Source organism: Podarcis cretensis (genome assembly GCF_951804945.1).
Source record: "Podarcis cretensis genome assembly, chromosome: 3".
Taxonomy (NCBI): Eukaryota; Metazoa; Chordata; class Lepidosauria; order Squamata; family Lacertidae; genus Podarcis; species Podarcis cretensis.
The window spans coordinates 54,273,606-54,286,468 of NC_137172.1; the positions used below are offsets into that span (position 1 = coordinate 54,273,606).

Genomic DNA, 12,863 nt, shown 5'->3' on the forward strand with positions numbered 1-12,863 from the left:
ACATCGCTGCTCTGGCCAGAGCCAGAGCCAGAGCCGCACACGGAAACGCCGTTTACCTTCCCGCTGGTAAGCGGTCCCTATTTATCTACTTGCACCCGGAGGTGCTTTCGAACTGCTAGGTTGGCAGGCGATGTGAATAATAGTCTGTATAATAATGGTTGTCTGCTTCTACAGTAGAAGACTCCAGTGCTGCTGAGGCATTGCTTTTGTGCAATCAGCTGGAAAGTATATTAAAATGGAAATTCCACGGAGTGCTTAATATTGAGCTGATTTATCCATATATATATATATATATATATATATATATATATATGTTAAGAAATTTAGAAAGTTTATTAGCTCATTTATATTCAAAAGAATTTCAAAAGCAGCATGCGATACAATATATGAATAATCAGATTTTTTTGGGGGGGGGACCCTACTAAAATGATATACTATTCCCAAATGAACAGCAACTAGGCCAGGATAATCCATCTTGGAAAATCTGGTAGAAGAATAAAATGTCTTCAGTGGGTGATGAAATGCCACCAGAAGGGAGTTTTTTAATATTGGAGCTGCTACACTAAAAGGCCTGCTACATGTCACCATAGTTCTGACCTTGGGGCCATGTGGGACTACAAGAAGCTCCTCCCCTGATTACTATAGTGACTGAACTAGTTTGTGGAGTTAAGGCAATCTTTCAGCTACCCTGGTTCTAAGTTGCTAAGGTCCTTATAGACCAATATTAAAACTTTCAACCTGGTATGGTAGCATATTGACAGCTTGCTCAGATCCCTCTGTGCAGGTGTGATGTGCTGTTGATAGGTCGCTCTAGTTAGCAGCCTAGCTGCCACATTCTGCTCCAGCTGCAGCTTCTGGACCACATCTAAGGACAGCCCCAGATAGAGTGCATTGTAGTAATTGGGTCTGTTAGTCAGAAGTTAGTTCCATTCATCAGAGGCTCCTTCTCATTTACAGATTTTGCTCTTCCACTTGGAATCAAGTATGAGAGCCAGGGTGGTATAGTGACTAGAGTGTCAGACCAGGACTTGGGAGACCAGCCTCATATAACCAACATGTTTAAGTCTAATTGAGGGGTTAATACCATAGCGTAAGCTGTCCTGCCAGGAGTAGCTCACTTTGAGGACTAGGTCAGGGGTCTGCAACCCGCAGCTCCGGAGCCGCATGTGGCTCTTTTACACCTTTGCCGCAGCTCCAGGGCGGATACCAGCGAGGGGAGGAGGTGCATTGTGTGCCCCGACACTCCCTGCTGTGGCGGGCGCTGTACTGGCTGTGACATCGCATGGGGGCGGTGCGTGCGTTAGTCACGCACCGTCCCGACGTCACCTTCCCGCCCGCCCGCCCGCTACATTGTAAGGGGCATGTACGCTGGTCACTGCATTGAAAGGGGGCATGTACGCTGGTCACTGTTTTGAAGGGGAGTGAAGAACACACACACAAAAAAAGGTAACTTGTTAATTTAACGTTTATTTCTATGAGGAGGAGTAATTCTGAGGGGTCAAACAAAGAAATAATAAAAAAGTGACAAAAAAGTTATTTTTATAATGACGAGTTTTGCGGCTCCCAGTTTCTCTTCCTTCGGAAACGGGTCTAAGTGGCTCTTTTTGTCTTAAAGGTTGCAGACCCCTGGACTAGGTAATCAAGTCTTTGTTCCCCAAGTCTACCAGAGAAGTTCAGTGTGTGAAGAAGCTAAGCTGGTTGTTGCAGCTTAGCTGCATGGCTCTTACAAGCCTTTCTTGAGTTCCTATACCAATAATTTATTAACTTTCACCATTGTAACTAAGCCAAGTTTTACTGTTTATGCTTTCTGACTGATGCATGGAAAAGCACATGAATCTTTGAAGGGTTAGTAAGTAAATCATTTTTAACTTACTAAACGTGTGGTCTTTTTCTATGCTGGGGGAAGAGGGGAACTTTGGAAGGAAATCACAGGGGCATATCTTAAAAGTCTAACAGCCTATATTTTCATGCTGTACTTTGCTGCATATTTTGTGGTTTTAACCAAAGAGTACTTGCCTCAAACTTGGGTCTTGGCATCCAGGAATTCTCCTTTTATACCTACTTTTCCTTGTCAACCACCACTATTCCTACTTGGCTGTGGAGTTCACTGGGTGACCTGAAGCCAGTCATAGCCTCTCATCCAAACCTACCCCACAGGGTTATTGCAAGGATACAGTGGACTGATTTCTACAGTAGTTGCAATTGCTGGACACTTTTCAAAAGCAGCCAGATGTATGTTGCTTATCATAATCTAGCCTGGATGTTATTTGAGCATAGATAATAGCTAGAAATATTTCCTAGAGAATCTTAAATTAGTACACCGCTGTAATTCATTTTTTAAGAAGGTGAAGTTTTCTTCCTTTGAGTAATGTTCTCACTTAGTTTAAACCAGCTATGAGCTGGCTCTGCCTTGTATGTTGAGCTTAGATTTTCAAATGCATTATTACAATGTGTCACAATAAATGAAATGCTTCTTCAGATATGTGAGATGTGGGATGGGGGGAGTGGGCTGCTTGAAAGACAGAATCTGGTGTCCATGTGCCCCTTGCTTTTATGTTGCTCTTTTATTTTATTTTGTTCTCTTGTCTAAAGGAAAAGTGAAAAATATTGCTTCCTTCATTACCAAACAGTTCTTAAGCTCATGAAAAAAGAGCCAGCAGAGAGTCTAGAAAAACCTTTGAAATTCCTTTCACCCTATCTGTGCTTCTAATTCTCTGAAAGAAACTTAGACAGCAAGGTTAGGGAAAGTGAGGAAAGGGGATAGCAAGGAGAATTATGACTTTAAATGAGTTTCCACTATCTGCTGTGATGATATAAAAAAAGTGTTTTGCTGTCTTCTGGCATCTTATTCCAGCTTTTCACTTTAGCAATGTTCCATGGTGCTGTGTTTCATAGATATTGGAACAACAGTATGATTGGGGGGGGGGGGAAGCTCATAGCCTGATCCACGTATTCAGTGTTTTCACCTAAAGGTGCAATGTTTGTGTAGATTCAAGGTCATGCAATATGAACCAGGATTGACCCAAAACATTTTGCTGCTGGAAGTGAAGCACAATATATCACTGATCCCATTCAAAGCTCATTGGACTGGCAGTTCAGTCCTACTTTAATACCAGGTTATGTTATCCTCACCAAGCATCTCAGGTTCCAAAATAACTGCAGATGTCTTACAGTACCTGCTGGTGGACAGTTTAACATGGTAGTGAATTAACATTTCTCTCTTGTTCATCATGTTAAAGTACCGAATGTAGAATAGGAAACCCAAAGTCTCATGCTGTTCAGTCTTACTGTAGCACCACGCTGGGGGGGACGGGGACCTCTAGCATAAGATGTTGAACCAGCATAAGGGTGCTCAGGGTGTTAGAAGATGGCCCTTCTCCTTGTTTAGCCCATTCTCCAGCTACTGATGTACATAACACACAGGCATGAGTCAACTCACAATAGGTTTCCTGTAGTAAGATCCAGGTGCTTCATAAGGCAATACAGGACCAGAACAATATGTGCCCTCCTGATAGTTCCACCACCCTCAGAGGTTCAGGGGGATGGCCCATGAGAGAACATTCTCTGTGGCAGCCCCTAAATTGTGGAACACTCTGCCCACAAAAGAGCATCTGTCTGGCAACTTCACTTTGTTTGTTTGTTTGTTTAGTATACTGCCGTTCAACCGTAGATCTTAGGTTGGTTCACAACATAAAGTTTTCAGTAAATGCTGAAGATGCACTTCTTTGCCTTGACCTTTGACCCCCCCCCGACCTATGTTTGTAGTAAAGGTAAAGGTACCCCTGACTGTTAGGTCCAGTCGCAGACGATTCTAGGGTTGCGGCGCTCATCTCGTTCTATAGGCCGAGGGAGCCGGCGTTTGTCCGCAGACAGCTTCTGGGTCATGTGGCCAGCATGACTAAGCCGCTTCTGGCAAACAAGAGCAGTGCACAGAAATGCCATTTACCTTTCCGCTGAAGCGGTACCTATTTATCTACTTGCACTTTGATGTGCTTTCAAACTGTTAGATGGGCAGGAGTTGGGACCAAACAACGGGAGCTCACCCCATTGCAGGGATTTGAACCATCGACCTTTGGAACGGTAAATTGTTTTAAACTGTTTTTAACATTGTGCTATTAAATTGCTGTACCCTACCCTGGAGCATTAGGGTGAAGGGTGGGATGAGGAGGAGGAGAAATTTTTTTTTTTGTTTTGTTCTGGGACACGCAGTTTCCACAGCGCATGATAAACAAGTCCTCCTGCTCTTTTTATGTCCTACTATTACAAGTTGCCAGGAGTGATTAACTTGGTTCTCTAGTTTAAAAACAACAGTTTCTGCACAAGACATAATCCTTCATTCATCTGATTTTTATTTTCAGTTGACATATATTATATGGGAAAATGGGTGACTGTGTTCCTGTTGCATCCCACATTCCTCCTAGGATACCTTTGTTTCAATTCTCTGGGGATTCAATGTATGGGGTCCTTTATCCTATTTGGGTGAAGAGGTGTAGAAGAGCAGTAGATCAATGCATAACCCCCCCCCCCCCCCCCAGTAATGTTTCTCAGACTGTAATCTTCTTGTTATGAAACACCCCCTCATGATGCTTAGAATGTACTCTTCAGTGAGCTCCAGATCTATACAAAAAGAAAGAGTATTCCACTTACTTTCTGAACAAGATGACCTTGTAAATGGAAGGTGAGTGCCAGACATGTGATTGGATGTCTGTAGTCAGTGCTATGGAATGCTGGGACTTGCAGAATCCCAACGTGTTGCTACAGCAACCAGCTGCGAGGGAGGAGGATTTAGTTGAGCCAATTAGGCAAGGAAAGTTACACTGCTGAGTGGGTCTGTGTGTTCTCTCTAAAAGATAGTGGGTCCCTGTGCACTACTGAGGAAACATGCATTATAGCTCTCTCATGCCAAGCACACCAAAACAAAGATGCTGCTCAGCATTTCTGTGTAAGGAACACACCTTTGTACTCAAAAGCCACACTCTTTTACTCTTGATTAATGCGTTCAGAATACCTATTGGCCCTGGTTCAGTATTCATAGTCACCAAAATAGATTGGAATCTCACTTTTACTCAAAAGCATAAATTGAAAATGGCAAAATTGTTTTTAGTTTACTGTACTTTTTCCTAGTGCTAATGTTAGGAATAACAACATCTTCCACTTCTACACCATAGAATTGCTGATTGAATGTACTTTATGGTCTGTAATTGTATTTCTTTCTCCTACCTCAGCACTCTGGTACTCAGATTCATTTGAGAGTTTGATTGACATTGTTATCCCTCTCCCTTTTCCCCACTCAGCATTTGAAAATAAACTTAAAAGGAGGGAGGGACTGTTGCATGCTGATGAGCAATCTTTATCTGCATCCAGGTGCACCTCTGTGTTCTTCACAGTATCTTCAATAATGCCTTATAGAAAAAGGTAATTTCACATCAACTGTGGAAAATGGCAGTTTTGTTTCTCCTTTTAACTCTGTATACATTTTGAAAGTTAAGAAACTTTCATGATAGTTGTTTATATATATATATATATATATATATATATGGGGAGAGAACTAAAAAAATCATGAAATACAATGAAGTAAAGTAAGTCACTGGGATGCGGGTGGTGCTGTGGTCTAAACCACAGAGCCTAGGGCTTGCTGATCAGCAGTTCGAATCCCCACGATGGGGTGAGCTCCCGTTGCTCGGTCCCTGCTCCTGCCAATCTAGCAGTTCGAAAGCATGTCAAAGTGCAAGTAGATAAATAGGTACTGCTCCGGTGGGAAGGTAAATGGCGTTTCTGTGCGCTCCTCTGGTTCACCAGAAGCGGCTTAGTCATGCTGGCCACATGACCCAGAAGCTGTCTGCGGACAAACGCCGGCTCCCTCGGCCAGTAAAGTGAGATGAGGCCTCAACCCCAGAGTCATCTGTGACTGGATTTAATGGTCAGGGGTCCCTTTACTTTTAAAGTAAGTCATTATTTAAATTTTGGAGGATTTTCTTGACACTAATAGTTGTTTTCTCTGGTCTTAATCCCCTCAACCCCGACTCAGAGAAAGTGTCAAAAGAGGAGGTAATGCTTTGGGAGATACTGCCCTCAACTTCAATGATTGTCCAGGCCAGGGAATTTGGCTTTATCTGACTTACAACACACACACCTTGCCCAATGCAGTCCTTATCATCTTCACATTGTTGGAACAAGTCACAACATAATTGGGCAATGGTTGTTTGTAAAACAGAGCTCAGGAGAGGCAGGTTGAACAGCAAATCTTGACCAGGTAGCATTCATGGGACCTCAGCATGCTGCTGAGACAACAGTTCTCCTTGGGTGAATTCCAGTCTCATTTTAAAAAAAACAAAACCAACAACCTTGTATTTGTGACATTGCTCTGTTCATTGTTACTTCAGACTGCATTTTAATAATTTGACTCCATGATTTTGAACCTATTGTTTTGTTGTATTTTATTTTGTTGCTATATTTGTTTATTATGCTTCTTTTACATGAGATTCCCAGCAGTTTCTTATCCAGGGGGTTGATTGGATCCATGCCTCCTTAGTTTCAGCCACACTGCTGCTTTAGGTCTTCCCAGTCCATCACTTGACCCTTGAAACTGGAGTTAATTCTATAACCCTGGAGGCAGAGAGCATTTGGAATCTACTACTGAATCTGAGGCCATATTTTATTTACAGCCTTTCTCTGTTTGTCAGAGTATGTGTAAATTCACTTCACACTCCTCAGGAATCTTGCTCATAGTATAAAAGTTTGATGGTGCCTAACATGGTGGCTTGCGGGGATGCAGGTGGCGCTGTGGGTTAAAGCCTCAGCGCCTAGGACTTGCCGATCGAAAGGTCGGCGGTTCGAATCCCTGCGGCGGGGTGCGCTCCCGCTGCTCGGTCCCAGCGCCTGCCAACCTAGCAGTTCGAAAGCACCTCCGGGTGCAAGTAGATAAATAGGGACCGCTTACCAGCGGGAAGGTAAACGGCGTTTCCGTGTGCGGCTCTGGCTCTGGCTCTGGCCAGAGCAGCGATGTCACGCTGGCCACGTGACCCGGAAGTGTCTCCGGACAGCGCTGGCCCCTGGCCTCTTAAGTGAGATGGGCGCACAACCCCAGAGTCTGTCAAGACTGGCCCGTACGGGCAGGGGTACCTTTACCTTTTAACATGGTGGCTTGAGGCTAAATTTGACTTGGTATAGAAGAACTGTTGACAAACGTTTGCCCCTAGTTCAGTTGAAATAATGTTATATACAGTGTTCCCTGCTGTAAATATTTCATTCTTTGATCTTCAGATGCGCTTTTGGAAAGTGTTCCCAACTTCTCTCACTGTATATGACTTTTGTTTAGATACAGAAGAGGTTACTTTGTGTCATTACTTCCAACACATTTGTGTATAATGTTTATTAAATAGCCTCAGTACTCATTTGAAAAGTTTTCAAGGTAGCCCAAGAGAAAATATTATCTATCCAAGTGGATAGTGATCTTAATCTTTTTTTATCTTTTCATAATGACCCAGACAGTCAAGTAGAATAAAAAAGGATGTTCAGGAAGAGAGAACAAGGTTGGTACAAGACAGGCTCATGCAAGGGTCAGTAATTGTGTACATCTCCCCCCCCCCTTCCCTGCTGTAAAGCACCAGATAGATACCAAACTGCAGTCTCGTCAGTTAGTTACTGTAGTTTATGTTGGAACTGATAGAGCTTGATGAAGATCTGTGGGCAGGCTTTGTAGCAGCATGATCAGAACATTAAATGGCAGCTCATGTGACAGAATTCTAATCGGCCTCAGGAGTCTCATAGCAAGACCAAGGATTTGATTTGATTTGATATGCCACCTAATCCTTCAGCAATAAGTCTCACTGTGTTCACTTCCGGTAAGTGCTTTAGAGGTGCTTATGCGTTCTCTAAGAGTATCATCTAAACTGGACAGGTTTAACTGGTATACAGAGTTATATTTTCAGCTCTTTGATAATAAGAAAAATCAGTTTTGTGACTTGGAATATAAATACAAACGAATTGACCACAATCTGATTTGTTTGGGGGGGGGGGCAGATTGATTTGACATCCAACCAGCTGATGTCAAGAAAATTAACCCAAATATCTAAATTCAGTTCTGTTGTCAGGTGCAGACTTTCGGGCTAAAATGCAGGACCTGTGAGCCTCTAGGAAACCTAAATTTGTTCTAGACAATGTTTAGATTGACTGTGGATTTTTGAGGGTAAGGAAGAGGATCATTATTCTGCAAGATGCTGCAAAACTTGGGAACTCATATGAATGAGTCATTTGGGGAGCTCCTGCTAGAGAATTATACAGAAAGCCCATGAACATGCTTTGGACCTGTGGATGTCATTGTCCATCTCTTTCTTCTTTGAACCTTGCTGCTATTATGATGTCAGTGCACAGTCTCAGTTTTATCTACGTATAATCAGCCAGAGAGTGTTGAACAAGGAAGGAGGATCAGAAGTGACATTCCCAGTTTTCACCAGTTCCTCACAGAGGAGATCTTTCATCTTGCTTCCACACAGCACTCCCAAGAGCCCTGTCTCAAATGCAATAGGTCTCCAGAGTTGTTGTGGTAGTATTGCGGCTTCTTCTTTCTGAATGATTGCCATATGATGGTTAGATTCAGATGTAGCCTCAAACCCTGATAAAATTTACTGACTTTTTCCTGGTAGGCTTCAGCTCTCAATGCCATGTTTTAACCATTTCTCATTTCACTGACGTTGTGCCACTGTTAATAGAATACCAAAGAACTTCCTAGCCTCTCTTCTTGTTCACTTTGTTTTCAAACCTAAGCTTGTGTTGAATTTTATGTTGGGAAATGAAGAGAGACAGACTGCAGAGAAGAATTAATTCCTTCATGTTTTTTCAACAGCTTGCAAATCAGTGTATTGTAACTTTCACACTGCATGCAAATAATCTAGCTTCCACCTTGGCTTCAAGGCACTCCTGCATCCCAGCACACCAGGAGATTTCAGACTGTGCTGTCTTAGCTTCATTTGAAAGGGGTGGGGGAAGCGTCATTTGAAATGCAATTGATAGTTTTTGACTGGAGGAAGAAGTGCAGTGAGGCCATCAGAGGACTGAAATGCATCTTGATTCAACCTTATCTAGATTTTTTAATTCCTTATTTTTATTTGGTTTGTGAAATATATTTTTTCAGTGCATGCCACTGGAGACAGTTGTGTGAATTGGAAAGGCGACCATACGAGATTCTAATTTTTGGGAGATCACACACAATCTGTTGTTTTCTAGCTTGCTGGAAAATAGGCCCAGTAAGATCTCTTTGCCAGTATGGTTTTTCTTCACGTAGTAGCATATAAGCTTCAGAGACCCATTGCAGGAGCTTGTGCAGGGATGTTTTACCCATGGCTGGAAGATTTGGAAGTGGGCTCTGGGATTTCCCACTCCATATTCCCAGTCCCTGTCCAACATTCATTCTCCTTTCTCACCAGTTCTAACCATGGTTGATTACTGCATTGCTATGGATGTTGATTATGAGCTCATCCATACTGTTGTTTAATGTGGATAGTAAACTTCCTGTACATCCATTATTTCCTGTTCTCCATATGGTGTTCTCCTCTAAATCACTGCCTTCCCACACTTTCCCCTCCACTAATTTGGATTTTCTCACGCGTCTCCTTTTTAGAATATCCCTGGTATGTGAAAATCCAGACTGTCGGAGGGGAATTTGTAGGAAGGCAGTGATTTGGAGAACAGCATATGGACAACAGGAAACTAATGGATGTACAGGAAGTTTACTATCCACATTATTCCAACATAAACAACAGTATGGATGATGCTAACCATGAGGCAAACAGGTCCAGAATTCCTCAATATTCAGTCTGCAGTCCTGCCATAATTTATCCTACCAAATGATAAGAAAACTATTACCACACATTAAGGACAGATGTGTGGCAAAATGGTAATTTACATCTACCACAAATTTCCTTTTAACCAGAGGTGGTTAACCAGCATCTAGCCAACCTCCTCCTTGCCTGGGGAATTCATGCTGAAGAGAAACGAGAAGGCTTAATCCTACATTTCACTGCTGATATCATAGCCATTTTGAAAGAGTGCCAGCATTACACCCAGGGACCTTTATTTTTTGTGCTTCAAATAGTTTGACATAACTTTGAAAGCATGTATATTCCCATATTGATTAAAATAAATCGACTAAAAAAAGCTTAGTACCTTTCATGTTATGTATCACATATTCTCTGGAGCCAAAACAGATGCTTTTCTGAGGGAGAAGAAATTGAAATGGAATTGTGGGTGGGTGTGGGTATGGGTGTGCTTGTGCTTGTGCATGTAAGGCTTCTTGAATAAGTCAATTTCTGTGAATTCCTGTGTGAACTGACTTGATCTTCACCTACTGGACTAAGGTAGCACACTTCTCAGATCAAAGTACCAACATGTGTATTTTAGGAGAAAATGTATTTTAGAGATGTGTACATTATGGTAAAATTGTTATTTAAATGCCTATTTATAGATTTTTAAAAACCAAGGATTTGGAGATAAATGCAGGAACCAGATGGAATGGACTTATGAATGAACATAAATAAATCTGTTGCAGGGTAGAAACAGGCTGATACATACATCCTTACAGGCATCTGCACTTGCTGGCTTGAGACATCAGGGATCCCCCCTTTAGGAAATGTCTGGTTCACTTAAGCTGTTACTGAGTTTCCTCTGAACATGTGTAAAGCTGTCAGTGATTATGACTCAGGCAAGTCCAGTGCAGCACAGGGTGGAGTGGACTGCACTATGAATGAGCTTCTCAACAGCAGCCCCAAGTGTGAAGGATGTTGTTTGTTTTCTAATTTATACACATCTAATGGTCAGTATAGAGGGTGGGGAGATAGAGCTGCACTGTCAGTCCACTTGATGGGCTTTTGACTACCCATTTCCCCTCCTAAGTACTCATTTATTGTTAATTATGATGGAAACAATAATGCATTAACCAAACATAAGTAACTTGGATTAATCAGCTGCTTTGCAGGCAGACACTTGCTCAATTCCCTGGAGTTCCCATCAGCAAATTGTAGTAATGATGCTGATTTGCACAGTACTATTGTTTCAGCTGTAAATACCTGAATTGATTACCCAGGAGCCCCTGCCTCAATGTAGCCTTGTTTTTGCTTTGTTCTTTATTATGTTAGGTATCCTGCACAGCAGGGGGCCTGTAACCACGACAGAGTCACCTTGGGACTTCAAGTATGGTAATCTAAATGAATTCTTTGTTGCTGTAAATTACAAACAGAACAACAGCCGCCTGCTCCCACATTTATAAATATGTATGGTTTCTCTGCCTTCGTGAAATTATTATGGCCAGGGATAGATCAAAGTGAATTAGCACCTGCCAAGTAAATTTGATAGGTCATTTTCACTTTAATTTTATTTCTGTGTGTCATGACACAGTACCAAAATTAACACTGACGTTGTCCTTTGTTACAGAAACCATTGATAATGCTAAACTGGGTGGCAGAATTTTTAATTGGTTCATAAGAGTTTCAGCCATGTAAGCCAGTTGTTCTGGCATTAAATAGAGACATCAGAATGGTATTTATTGTCTTGCTAAACTACAAAAAATCAATGGCAGAGTTGTATGTAATGATCTTGGTCTAATAAACCATGGTTTGAGAATGAGAATTGTGCTTCCCCCACCCCTTCTCTCATGAAAGACTTCCAGGGTTGTTAAACCACAGTTTTCTGTTGCATCCAAACTAGAAACTATGGCTTAATCTCCGACCACAAAATTATATCAATCCAGCACTGAAAGGGAGAATATAATCATTTTAATTTTTAAAAAAATAATAATATCTCTATCCCATTTTCCTATGCAACATACAAAACTAACACCACAAATTAACAATATATAATAATTTAGGCTGATTAATGTTAATTTAAAATATCAACAATGCTATTTTGAGAGGCTCAGCTATTTTTAAAGGACAGCCTAAACATCCAGGTCCTTTGTCAAGCATGCACTAGCTGTGCTCACAAAAGAACTTCATAAGCCACCTGTTGTGGCTGTCTATTGAGAACACAAAATCAGAGAGTCGTCAAACTGTGAAGCACCTTTCAGGGCCCAAGACAAACTGTGGTGGTCTTTTTAAATAAATGTAGGAGAGAAAACATTTGGGTTTTTAACAACTGCAGTTGGAAAGGAGTTGGTTGACACAGAATGCCGTAGGGACATTTTGACTGTGCATAGCATATATTTAAATACACAGGGAAAACTGCTCTGGACCAATTTGCATCAGATTGTATCTATGCACCACTGTTGTGGTTTGTACAGCTATTTTGACCTACATTTTGTTCAGTGGCACATGCCTAAGTGAGGCTCAGCATTGTCTCCATTGAAAGGATAGGCCAAAAATATTTTGGGTTGAGTCTAGGCACATCTGGGATGTTGAGAGAGGAGGCCTCATAACTGGTAGGATTTGGCCTGATGACACCCAAGAAAAGGGGAAGGTTATAAAATGTCGTTTTTGCACTTTATATGGTGCCGAGCCCAAAGGCTTATGCACCACCATATTGTGTTAATGGGGGAGGGGGGATCTCAGGAAAGGTATGTTTTTGTTTACTAGCAAAGGCTGTCCTACCTGACCCACCAAGTATACACATTTCTCGGAAGATAAAAAATCAGCCAGCAGAATTGACAGCATATGGGTATCAAATAACTTAACAACTAAAATTTAAAAAGCAGAAATACAGACCAAAATTATTACAGATCACAACCCAGTCACATTAGAATTAAAGGAATACAAGAAAACTAATAAAAGATGGAGACTTAATGAAAGATTATTAAATGACAAAAAGATTGTGAAAAAAGTGCAAGAACTACTGAAAGAATTTTTTGAATTAAAGAACAGGATACAGACTTCAGG

At 41.6% G+C, this 12,863-nt stretch overlaps 1 protein-coding gene across 3 annotated transcripts in view; it reads left to right on the forward strand.

Annotated features, from left to right (window-relative positions):
* PRKN (parkin RBR E3 ubiquitin protein ligase) overlaps window positions 1-12,863 on the forward strand; it is a 638,032-nt gene that overhangs the window by 330,235 nt on the left and 294,934 nt on the right. For 2 of the 3 annotated variants that reach the window (XM_079971894.1, XM_079971892.1), the window contains exon 7: window positions 11,133-11,192. The exons of the other annotated variant lie outside the window; for it this stretch is intronic. In XM_079971894.1, the coding sequence (XP_079828020.1) occupies window positions 11,133-11,192 (60 nt within the window). The remainder of the gene's footprint in view (window positions 1-11,132; window positions 11,193-12,863) is intronic. 3 annotated transcript variants of the gene reach the window in all.